The sequence below is a fragment of the Nycticebus coucang genome, chromosome 11 (genome assembly GCF_027406575.1).
Source record: "Nycticebus coucang isolate mNycCou1 chromosome 11, mNycCou1.pri, whole genome shotgun sequence".
NCBI classification, from domain to species: domain Eukaryota; kingdom Metazoa; phylum Chordata; class Mammalia; order Primates; family Lorisidae; genus Nycticebus; species Nycticebus coucang.
This window is the reverse complement of record NC_069790.1, coordinates 58,356,060-58,369,190: the sequence shown is the minus strand read 5'-3', so window position 1 is coordinate 58,369,190 and position 13,131 is coordinate 58,356,060. Positions and strand designations below refer to the sequence as shown.

The following is a 13,131-nucleotide window of genomic DNA, read 5'->3' as shown; positions in this document are numbered from 1 at the left end:
AAAAAAAAACAACCCAAAGCTATTTGCTTATACACACGTTTGTTCAAGGTTTAGAACTGCAATGAAAGAAAATTCTATTCTGATCACTCATGGCTTCCCATATGTAAGTATCAAAGATATTTGGCCATGTTGGCGTCAGCACTAAAAACCTAGGACTATGGCCCACTTAAATTTCATGCGGCTTTGGTTCCTTACCAAAGGGAAAGGAATTTTGACCAATTGCGTATGTGAGTCTCATAATAGTTTACTAATTTAAGACCACAGAGAACTTTGAAATCATTAGTGTATATGAGACAAAAAGCATCTTCCAAGGTCAAATCGTGATGTGTTATAACACTTTGTTTTAAGGGAAAGATTTCTGGATGGCTTATGGAGTTTTAGTTAGAATCTCATATTCCTAAGCATCTTCTCTCTAATTCGGATCACCCATTAATGAGTTAAGAACCTTCCAGTAGAGCAACTTAAGGGATAAAATTTCAGTGCTTCTACATAAGTTCTATACATATGGATGACTCCAGTGAAGTGAAAATACCACACCTGACTTCACCAGGGCATAGACTGGCTATGCCTTCTGATTGGCTGGTGGTGCCTACGCACCTAAGCTAATCTTCCAGAAGTTTGAGTCATCTCAGAATGTAAAGGAGATGTTTCTCATTTCCCAGTTGTGTCACAATTCAAACTTTAGGGGAGTATTTCTTAAGCTGCAGTGTCTATAAGCATCACCAGAGGGTATTTAGTAGAATTTCCCTCCTGAGATTATGTTTGGGAATGGGGAATAAATTATCTTTAATGAGGTTAAGGCGATGCAGATAATTCACTAATCACACTTGGAGAAACAGGGAAAGTGCTTATGTAGGCCTTCACCAACCCTTTATTGGATAACACATTTTTGCAAAATCTGTTGGGTTTAGTGGCAGGCATCCTAATTAAGCTAACTATTGCATGGGAGTACCCAGGCTCTTGAAAGATGAGAGTTATTTCTAATATTCAAGAAATTCTTTTTTACTTTCTAAGACTTCAAGTGTCACAGTGCCAGATACTAAGCCCCTGTTCAAATACACAAATCCACATTCAGACCAATCTCTCTCTCCTCATTTGCTTTACCATCAGAGTCAGTCTTTTTGGAGAACTTTGCTCTTAGAAGGTGATGGTGAGGAACAGGAAGAGCAGAATGGTAGTCACTGCAACAACATTTCATATGCTGAAGACACCTGATTCTCATAATTGGCACCATGGAGTTTGCAAGATTTCATTGCAAAACTTTTCTTGTGAAAACACTTATAAATTCAACAAATATTTACTAGATCAGCCTGAGTAGCATAGTGAGAGATCCCATCTCTACAAAAAATTAAAAAATTAGTCAATGTACCTTGGGTACCAAGGTACCAGGGGTACTTTGCACCTGTTGTCCCAGATATGTGGGAGACTGAGGCTCAGGAGGATTGCCTTAGCCCAGGAGTTTGAGGTTACAGTGAGTTATGATGCTATTACTTTAGCCCCGCAACTGAGCAAGATTTTGTCTCAAAAAACAAAACAAAACAAAACAAAATAAACCCAACAACTCCACCAACACTTACTACAACCAAGAATTACTGTTTTAACTGCAATGAAGGAATCATTTAATCTTTTCCACCTTGCTTAGGAATGAGGAGTAAGATGCTACATTAGATAACTGATAAGATACTTTCTCTATATGCCTTTCAATAATTTAAAAGTTAGTGAAAATAATAATGCAAATTGTTAGCAATTTCTCTAGCACAATGGTGCATTTTTAACCTCCAAACTCTGGAATGCATTTGGATTCTTAAATTTCTGGATAAGAATGCTAAAAATCCAAATGAATAAATATAGAATAATATTTGAAATTATATTTAAAAAATTAATCCAACCCTTACAAGCATCTACTTCTCATAGTGGGGACAGGGAAGAACTTTGCATATAATGGTGGGCATGTGAAAAACTATCTTTAAATTAAAACACGTACAACTACCAAATTTTTTTTAGATACATACTCTTAAGAAATGAGAACAGGGTCTAAGATTCCCAGCACCGACCATTCTCTTCATTGGGCTTGTTTTCGCATCCTCAGTATAAAACACATTCAACAGAGTTCAACTTTGAGAAAGAACAGTTTCTGAAATTTAGTATTTCTGGAATTTAGTCAGTACCATAAAATGCTCTAATGAGATCAGTTACTGGTTTTAGACCATCTCTAAACCGAGCCAAATAAGCAGATTCTTAGCTACAATATGGCTAATCTGGTGTCCCTGCCCACCTTAAAGAACTGATTGTGCAGGTCCAAAGTGAATGGGCTAAGATACACCTTCTGCTTATTTGTCTATGATATAAATATTTAAAAACCTATTCTTGAATAATCACCATTCCCTCACGTGTACAATGGAGATACTTACTGATGCCCACATTTCAGAGTTAACTGGAAGGTAAGCACCCGGTATAGTTGCAAACACATGTTTGCTGATGAAGCATGTGTTTCCTCTATGCTCCAGGCAATATGCTGTGCCTGGAGATAACTGCGATCATCTAGAGTCCTGACTTACAGTCTCACAGTCTAGTTGGGAAAGAGAAGCAATAAACATAGAACACGAATGAGATCATTTCAGCTAAGTGCTGTGAAGAAGATAAACTAGTATAAGGTGGTGTAACGTGATCGTTGTAATTCCGTGTGGAGCTGAAGCTGAGGTGGTCAGAGAAGGAATGATGAGGATGTGGCATGAGCAGGGAGGCAATGAGAATTCCAAGCAGAATGAAGAGCAGGTGTATGCGGTCTGAGCTTGCAGTGTGTTGGGAGGACAGGAAGAAGGCCCCTGTGGATAAAGGGGCGTTAATGAGGGGAGGGTGGAGGCAATGGGTGAAGGGGTGGGAGGACAAGATCATTCAGGACTTCTGATTTTACTGCCTAAGTCATGGGAAACGACTGGGGCTCAGCAGAGGAGTGAGGGGATTTTGTTTATATCTTAATAATAAAGGATAAATAAAGAGGATGGTCCATATAAAGGCAAGAATGAAAGCAGTGTGTTGAACTAGGAAGCTGGTTTGATGGGTTTGGCCAGAGCTTTAGCAATGAAGATACTGAGAAGTAGTCAGGTTGGGGATAAAAGCAAAAGCACTTACTGATCGACTGGATAAAGATTATAAAGGAAAGAAAGAAAAAACGATGCCTAGGTTTGAGGTTCAAACAACTGCGCAGATGGGGAAAGCATTGAGTTGGAGAAAGGATTCTTGGTCAGCGTTTTGGTGATGAGATGTCCAGGGTTGACTGACTATCTGCATGAACAGCATGGGGGAAAGGCCAGGCTGGGAGAATAGATCTTTGAAGATTCTTGACTGAATGATATCGCTTGACCAGGAAGTACAGTCAAGGAAGACAGGGCTGACAGAGAAACCTTGGATGTTCCAACATTTTGGAAGAATAGGCAAAAAAAGAGACTGTAACCAGGGAGCTTAAGCACCTGGCTAAATTTGAATAAGGAATATCCCTCCTCTATGCAGAACATCATACACTGCTGTCACGAGGTTGCCCCAATATGTAAGTTTTTAATGGATTTTGTAAACGGATTCAATGCCTACAGCGAAGCAGAGCTTTCTTTCTAAAGAGATTTCAACTTACCTGGTATTAGCTTAATCTAGTGTCATTTGCCTATTTGGTGAGTCAGTGTTTATTTTAGTGAGTCAGTCTTACAGCACCTTTAGAAAGACACTAGCTTTTTTTTTTTTTTTTTAAATCACATTTCCTGTTGGAGATTTTTAAAAAACCCACTAAGTAACTCACCCTGTTAATGTTATTAGAATACCAGTATTTGCAAAATTCTGTCCTCTTTCCCTCTTGGTATTTTCAGCTAATACACAGAGCTGGGAATTTGAAAAAGGATTGGTTTCCAGGAGAATCCTCAAAATCCAGCCCTTCAGAACGTTTACCTAAGGATGTTCCGAAGTATATATATCTGTTTTCATGAATAGTATCTGCTTGAAGTAAACAGTGGCTCTGATGTCAATATGGGATACTCAGGGCTAAAGATTTACCTAAAGATGTTCTCCTTGAAGAAGTTCCTTGAGTCAGTAAAGGTTTTCACTTGAGATGAGAGACTAGAAGGTAGATATGTAGGTTTCCGAGCGGGGGAAGGAAAACAAACGGAAATTACTAGTGACTGAATAAAAGCAAAGATTTCATTTCTCTGTAAATTTTAGGCCTGGGCTTAAGAATTGAGAGTATAAATCACCACAGTCGTTACAGCTCACTCATTCTACACTTACCCCTAAATTAGGAATAAACTCAGTGCTGACTCACTATCATTCTGATTCTCTGTCCTATTCCCCCCTCCCTGGTCAGTTGCAGGCATTACTTTGACTTAACCCTCTGTCAATTCTCTTGCTTAACTTTTGCTTAGTAAAATATATGATGTTTCTTTAAAACAAAAGAACAACTCACAATTCTGAGTATGTGTGGGGAGCGGGTGGAGATGGTTGTGGTTTATGTGGAGAAAACATTTCTTTTAAGTCAAAAGACTATATTCAAATCTGATTTTCCATAGAACACACCAGGTCACATTCCTGCTAAAAGTTTGGATGCCTGTTTTTTAAAAACCAGAATGCCTCTAAACGTAATAGTTAACATAGTATAAATAATATACTTTTTATACAGCATAATACATGTGCATAAGTCAATTAAGTAAAACATAACAATAACCACTCCTATAAAATGCTACATTAATGTAGAAGGGCAGTGGGGCTAAAAATGAATGAATCTTGGCACTTCAGCTGGAGACAGCCTAAAGCCAGGAACTGAAGAGGGAGCTGGGGCAGAGGTATACAGAGCTAAGGGATCCTGGGGGTGAGTACTGATGGTGGTGATGGTGAGGAAGTGAATGGGAAAGATAGGAAACACAGGGTCTTGAGTACCAGTAAGAAAATAAACTGGAAACCATGTTGATAAGCTAAAAACCTTGAGAGATCCAATTGAATTGTTAGGAGTGAACTATTTTAAGTCAAATTTCTGTAAGTTGAAGCCCATCTTACAGTAAAAGTCAACACTGGCATGACTGATCTATGAGATCCTTTACACCAGAACTAGTGTTATGGCAGCATTCCATTTTGCTTATTTAAAAAAATTTCATTGAACATCCCCCTCAGGTATCTTTCACATGGGCAGTTTCTTTTAAAATAATTTTCTGTTATTATGAAAACTGGTTTGCATCATATACCAAGGGAGATATATGTGTGTATGTGTATGTGTTGTGTTTAAAAACACGATCTATTCAATTAATCCAGCCGTGACATTACACTGAAAAAAATTTCCTTCCAGGATCTTTATCATTATTGCGGAGTATTTGTTCTTTGAATTTCTTGCCTTGTTTTTGGGATCACCTTATTATGCAACATCTGCTCTGAATTTCAAATGTGATAAACAGAGTATGAGTGTCGGTGGCAGATGGCTAATGACCAGCAGAGACAGGGCATTCAAGCTTGCCTTGTTTTCTGGGAAGCGATATTTTCATGTTAATTTGCTCTGTGTCCTGCAAAGATGAGACAAATCACCTGCTCATAATTCAGGCAAAGTGGAGACCACCAGGAGCCAAAAGGGGCCATGGCTTGATTCCTCCTGGAGTGAGAGGAGAAGGGGATCTGGGAGGCTCTCCTCATGTGCGGTACAGGGACCAGTCAGTCACTTTGCATTACATCAAATCCAGAAAGATGAATCAGCCCTGGGCATCCCATATTGACATCAGAGCCACTGTTTACTGCAAGCAGATACTTTTCATGAAAACAGATATTTCCCAGCGGCAGAAAACAGGTGCTATTAAAGAGTGTGTGTCAGTCTCTGAAGTCTGGGTTTTGTAAAATAAACCTAATAGTACATTTTATCTCTTACAGAAAATACGACAACCAACAGAAATCTCTAAGACACAATCAATGGAAGATAAAATGAAATCTAATTCACAGAGAAAATGACCTGAACAGACACATAAACGTTGAGGTTTTCTGGCCCTCTCAGGCTCTATAGAATTCACTTATCATAAGGATGCATAAATAAATATAATTTTTATTACAAGACTGAATCATCAAAAGAGGCCATGTGGTCTTCATCTAAAAAAAACCCTGTCCTATTTTAGAGGCTGCCTATCTTCTGTGTGACCTTTCAATGACTCAAACTTGTGAAATTAATAATGCCAATTTCAAGAAACATGTTTACGTGCACAGAATGTCCACAGAATGATACCAGATTCTCAAAGAGTTTATAAAATAGTTGAGAAGCCCAGGTTACATCCTAGGAAAGATAATATATTAGATAAGCAAGCCTAAATATCAAATGAATGGTTCCATAACAGAGGGCATTTACATTCTGAAGGCCTGTACAGGAAAATATTTTATACGAGTCTCTCTCCATATACAGATATGCTGCTATACAGTTCTTTTTCTGGGTAGCAGGTGCAAATGGAAATGCTAAAGAATTTAAGGTTCTTTTTGACCCTCTCTCATAGGATGACAGATAAAATTATGAAAGAGAAAAATAAAAAGCTGAGAGCTGTTTTTTGGTCATAAAGCTCCCATAAATGGAAGCTGTTACATGGGAGCACAAATACTCTGAATCGATCATGAGCCCTAAAAGAAAAAAACAACATAGTCATTAAGGTGTCAGTTATTGCCTTACAAGTTTAAATGTGGAAGTCTAAGAAGACAATGTTACATCTCAAATGATCCAATAAAAATTAAAGATGGCACTGAACTCCTCCACAAATAAATAGATCCAGAGATAATATTCTGAATTAGAAAGAGGAAAGCAAGATTTGGCAAATGATAAGCCTATGAGGCAAAATTAGAATATTTGTTGACTTCAGGGCCGGCACCTGCGGCTCAAAGGAGTAGGGTGCTGGCCACATACACCAGAGGTGGTGGGTTCACACACAGCCCCGGCCAAAAATGCAAAAAAAAAAAAAAATTTGTTGACCTCACAGTACAGCAGTCAACAGGCTCCGTTATGCAAATGTCACTGTCAACCAAGAACAGACATACCTTAAGGACATCGAGAAAAGAGATTAAAGAATGTGATGAAAACCTCAAGATGCGGTATGAATAAGATGTATATATATTTTTTAATAAGGTGTATCTAACAATGTTGGAAAGAACCACCTATGATTTTATTTTATTCTCATGAGCTTCTCAATGGCAATTTTCAGGTCAGGGCTATATGCTTAACTTACTTTATTAAAGTCTGACATGAGCGCTGTGCAATCATTACAAGGCTTCCCCAATGACTCCACTCAACTATCAACCTTTACAAACACCTTCGCCTTCTGTGTGGTTTAATGCCTTTTTTATTTTGACCACAAAGATAGTATTCAAATGCATTTGAAAAATTGTTATGTGATATAAGTAAGCTTGGGAAATATAAATCCATTATGTGCTCTTTTCTAATAAATATGTTGATAAAATGATGAACAAATATCCCTAAAATATCTAGTAAGAAATCGTGGAGCACCTAAAGTTTTATTGAAGTTCTGCACACCTAATGCGATCTATGTCATGAATGTACACTAGAATAGCCGGAATTTCAGTGGCCCGTTAACAGGTAACATGGTGGAGAACAGCAGGGAGAGGAAAAATCCCTCGGCCTAGTTCATCTCACATAAGGTCTTATTTTGTTTTGTATCTATTTCACGTTAAAATATTTTGCAGATTTATAATTAGTTTGACAACATGTCACAGTTCAATATATGCAACACAATGTCGGTACTGATATCTAAGATCTAAATCCTTTGAAAAATATGTTAGTACCATAATGCAAAAAATTAGTGCTAGATTGTGCTTATTTATAAATAAATGTTTGTTTTTACTTGAAAACGCCCCCTTAAAATACTTATATAACCACAGAAAATGTGGAGCACATGCTTCCATGTGCATTTTCTCTCTTCTCTTATATACTAAGGTCCTTGATGATCATGTCAATTCAATTTTGTGTCCCCAAAGTGCCAAGCAAAGAACTCACCCTGAGCGGAGTATATTTGTACAAGTAGAGTCAGAAAAACTCTAATTACGATAAAGCATTCTTTATAAAGAAACCATGTCTGTGTTCCCTTACAGGTGTTCCTAATAACAGTATCTGCCTGATGTAGTTATTGGGTCTTCCCACAAAGGTGTACAAATCATCGTGTAAGACACTGTCGGGCAAGGCACAAGGATGAATGAATATGTAACACATATGTGAATAATCACAATTAAAGGTAGAAACAAAATTAAGAGATAGAGACATGTAGAACAGTGTTACAAGACAACTAAGTTTTGCCTTATAAATGCAGCTGTAAGGGTTGATCCAGCCTGAAATTTAGGCAGACAGCTACTGGGAGGGGAAGCAAAAGACATAGCAGGAGAGAGTGCCAATAAGGCAGGAAGTCACAGTATACACTAAGAGAAAGGTGACTGGTCCAATTTGGCCAGAAAATAGTGTATAAAAAAGGACTAGGCCATGCTCTGCATGCTTAACATGTTTTTTTGACAAACTCATGAAGAAGAGAACTGAAGAACAGAACTAGATTGGAAGGCTGGAGGAAAGAAAGGCGCAGGGACCGAGAGGGCACCCAACAGGTAATGAGGCATACCTGCACCAGGAGGGCCTGTGTCCTCAAAACTGGGACTCAGAATTGGGACTGTTACTGAGCACCATATTCTTTTATGAAAGTAAGACTGGGGAAAAGTATACTAGATATTAGTCTAAAACCAAAGGAATAAAACATTCAATATGTCAAATTCTAAAAGTATCAGTATCTGAGAATGTTATCAAGCTATCGCTAAGAGACAGTTCTCACTCTATTAAGAAGATAAATTGCTTTCAGCTATTAACTTCTGTTTAGAACAGTGATTCTCAATAGGCATTCTATATGTGTGAAAACTTCTAATGATCATTAATTAAATTATTTTCAAAAGAAGTTCAAAGTAAGTATAATTTTTTTTTTTTTACTCTTTTTAGATAACATAGTTTAAGTGTGCCGTGGAAGTTTAACCATAGGTTCAAATGCGCCACTGATCCAGAATGATCTAGAATGATGCTGAAGTTTTGTAATTCATTTCGAAACAATCGATGATAAGGTAGGAAGAGTCTATTTAATTAAGCTACATAATTCACATAGATAAAAAGGTCTGCATGAAAACTTGTGCATGATATGCTCAAATCTAAAAGATCTACTGGGAAATTCACTTAAGCAAAATGCAAATAAGACCCAGCAAACCTTTATCAGCATTTTTTCCCCATTGCACTTAAAGGAAGAAAGAATATCTAGTTAATATATTGTATCTAGTTCGCTGACCTCTAAGGGCAGAACTAGCAGATCTTAATCATCTTAAAATCTCAAGAGTTTGGCATTGTACTTGGTACTCGGACTTCCTATAAAGGGTGATATAAATTATAAAAATGGAGAAAGAAGGATCTCATAACTGCTATTTCAGATTTACACAGCATAGGTTGTCCTAGAGTCAATGTGCAATTATAATACACAATGTGCTCATGAATGATGTTTCAAATTATGTCCCTCATAGACAATGAACCATCAGAAAAAGACTGGGCTATCCTTACTGAACTATGCTTTCCAGGGTCAGGCCAAGATAATGTACAAATAGATACTTTTCAATAATTTTAATATGCATTAGAACCAAACTATTTTTTTTACTTAGCCCTAATATTAACTAGAATATATTCATTCTTTGAAGATCCCATTTACTTGATGAACCAGAACATACCTCATTCTCTGAACATTTTATATAGTTGATTTTTATACTGTATATATTGAGTTCTAGTGTTAAAAGCTCTCATTCTGACAATTTTCCCAAGGAAAGAATGCCATTGCTTAACACATTGTAACAGCGGACTGCTCGACCAGGCAGAAAGATGGTTCTCGATACCTTTATGGTTTCAGTGGGCACTCCAGGCTCTGGAACTTTATCCAAGTAAGTGGTCAAGTCTTGATCAACATGTTCAAACACTAAAGTTAGTTTGGTTTCTCGATCTGTTCGTGACACTGTGCACACATCAAACAACCTGGAAGAAAAAAGAAAGAGATTAAGTGGGTTGTAATCAACAAAAAAGTAACCTATGTGTCTTATACATATTCCTCTATTTGATCTCATAACAGGAAAAAAAAGGCCTGTGTTGACATTCCTTGTGATCATATGGAAAGACACCTGATGGGATCTGATACTTCAGTGTCAGCATGCTATTAAATATAAATACAGTATCAGTACAAATGTACTTGGTTAATGGTGTGAACACCCACCCTTAACAAAGAGAAAGCAACACAATTAGAGCACAGGAATGACTCCAGAGTCTTCTTACTTAAGACCTTAGCGTAGAAACTGGCAATGGAGCTAATTTCAAAAACTTACTGTCTAGGCAGAGTGTGTTCCTTCTTAGCTCACAGGTTGAGAATTATTAAAGACAGAGTCAGCATTCTTTGGAGATGCTGACCACTGCAATGAAGACTTTCCTGGAATTTAAGGTGTCACAACCATGCTTGTGAAAACAAGTGTGATGTAATATGGAAAAATTTACTTTATTTCTAAGAGAGCCTTTCTCATCCTTGGAAAAAGCATAAATTCTTAATGAGTTTTAAAATTCCAAATACTATGTTAAGCAACATGGTGAAATTTTAACACTTCTTTTTGGGGCCAAAATCCTGCATTGGTCAACTATATTGCCCTTAAAGGACAAAAAGGCAGATTAACAAATGTTATAATTTAAGTTTGGATGGGTGAATCTAGTTTCTTCCATAATATCTTAAAATTAAGTCAAAATATAGGTTTTAAAAACAAATTCTTCAGAGGATTCTTAGAGCCAAAGGACAAAATTTCCTTCAGTTTCAACCATAGCATACTATCTGGCACAAGAGATTACACCAAATGTTTGAAGAATTAAAGAAACTAGTCACAAACAAGCCATAAATAAATTCCTTGATAAGAATGTAATATAAAATAAGTAAAGGCAAAAAAAAAAATGCTAACTGTATTTTTTTCTTTTCTTCTTTTTCTGTTGCCCAGGCTAGAGTGCAATGGCTCGATCATACATAGCTCACTGCAGCCCTGACCTCCTGGGCTCGAGTGATCCTCCTGCCTCAGCCTCCTAAGTATCTCGAACTAAAGGTTTGTGTTACCACATCCGGCTAATTTTTAAATTTTTTTTGTGAAGTCGAGGTTTCACTATGCTGCCCAGGCTGGTCTTGAACTAGCTTCAAGTGATCTGGCCACCTCCACCTCCAGAGTCACTGGGAGTCACTGCTGCACCTGGCCTATTTTCTTTAATTAAAAAAAATAGGATGAACACACTCTTCAAAGCAACTATAAACCTGCATATAGCCCAATTACTAAAACGCAGAGTTGACTCTCAAATATCCAATGTACATATTACCTCCATTAAATTTTTATCGCCTCACTGCTTCACCCTGCCTCCCTACTACAGTTCTGGATTTTATGGGCTTCACATTTGGTACTTCTCTATGAATCTAACCTAAACTTCAAAAGAAACTAAAAAAAAAACCACTCTCAGTCAAATCTTGTGGGGTGAATAACAGAACACCAACAACACTAACTTCACAGTTAGATCCAAACTTCTTAATTATGGGCAGTCAGGCGTGACTTCTACAACGCCATTAAAATCAACTGAAGTTTTTTCTCACATTTATCTACTTCCAAATATTCTTTATTTCTCAGTTTTAATATCTAATTTTAAACTTCATATTTTCCTCTCATGTGATTTATACAGGGGAATTATTCTGATAAAGTAAAAACACTTAATAAATTTATTAAAAACAGTACCATATATTGTGTAAGTCCCACACTGTAAGAAAAAGTTTGCTCTCATACATAGATTGAGCACTTGGGAAGTTTACCAGAACAGCTCTTTCAACTTGGTAACTCGAAGTAACTACATTTATTCTGAGGCTTCTTTGAGCCATCTTATTTCTACTAAACCCATATTCTTGGACAACTTCACTTTTTTCTTCCTTTTAAAGAGTGAAAAGGATTTCCACAATCACCAACCTTCTTTATATCTGTTGCTTCTATTTTTGTAACAAAATAAAACAGCAATAAATCTCAAATGGCATGCACTGAAAGTGCATGAAGAATTGCAAATACAAACATAGGAACTGGGTCATGTTATGCTCCTTTCAGTTGCATTTCTTAAAAATCACTTCAAATATGTTTCCCATTATAATTAATACATTTAATTAAAAAATGCATTACCATTGCCTGGAGTCAATAATGATCTTAGTAACTCCAGTTTTTATTGCACTTGTAATGTATATTAGACATTTCCAGTAATTTGCAGAAGAAAAGAAAATTTTGCCTGGGACCTAACTGCAGAATAAAGTGATCCTAAAACACTGCTGAACCACCAGAAGGTCACCTGCTGCTAAACGGTTGTTTTAGAAGTTACCTAACAACCCTGGCAGCAGGCTTTGTTGCTTCATCTCCCTAAAACCGTTCTCATATACTCTTTGCATGTTATAATTCAAGAACAACATCTAGCCCACCCAAGTTGTTTTCCTCCAAGTTCTGCCACTCTCTTCAAAATGCCAAGACCCCCTGAGGCCACCTGCAGCAAATGATTCCCGGCCTAACTCTCAAAGGATGCCCAAGATGTAAAAGGCGAGCTTTCTGACACCACTGCTGATTGTCTTAAATGGTAAACCCCGAAGAAAAGGCCTGCCTTTTAATTGGCGATTTTTAAAAAGTGGAATTTTATGGAGACAATGTGTGACAAGGCACAGAGTAGAACATTTCTGTGTGAATTTTACTGTATATATTTGCAAAGTCTTCAAAAACAATGGTGTTTGCTAGAAGTGGTTCTTCTAGGTTCAAGGAGATAATTATTTTTTAAGTTAATAATAAGTCATTATTAACTTCATGTGGGACATGAATGTGTTAGATTCTCCTTAAAAATCCACAAGTGACATCAAGGGAAGTAAAACTCCTAATTGTACCTGTAGGATACTCCCTAGCATTTGGTCCCCATGTTGCCTAACCACCAACATCCTACGGACTTAGTATTCCCACAGAAGACCGTTGCAGAGGGACTGCTCTTCACCAACATATGAAATTTTGCCTCATTTAAAATTTTTTCTGATTAAT

At 37.2% G+C, this 13,131-nt stretch overlaps 1 protein-coding gene across 2 annotated transcripts in view; it reads right to left on the bottom strand.

Annotated features, from left to right (window-relative positions):
* The window catches only part of CDK6 (cyclin dependent kinase 6), a 256,624-nt gene that overhangs the window by 175,216 nt on the left and 68,277 nt on the right, over positions 1-13,131 (bottom strand). For both annotated transcript variants that reach the window (XM_053609350.1, XM_053609349.1), the window contains exon 3: positions 9,910-10,045. In XM_053609350.1, the coding sequence (XP_053465325.1) occupies positions 9,910-10,045 (136 nt within the window). The remainder of the gene's footprint in view (positions 1-9,909; positions 10,046-13,131) is intronic.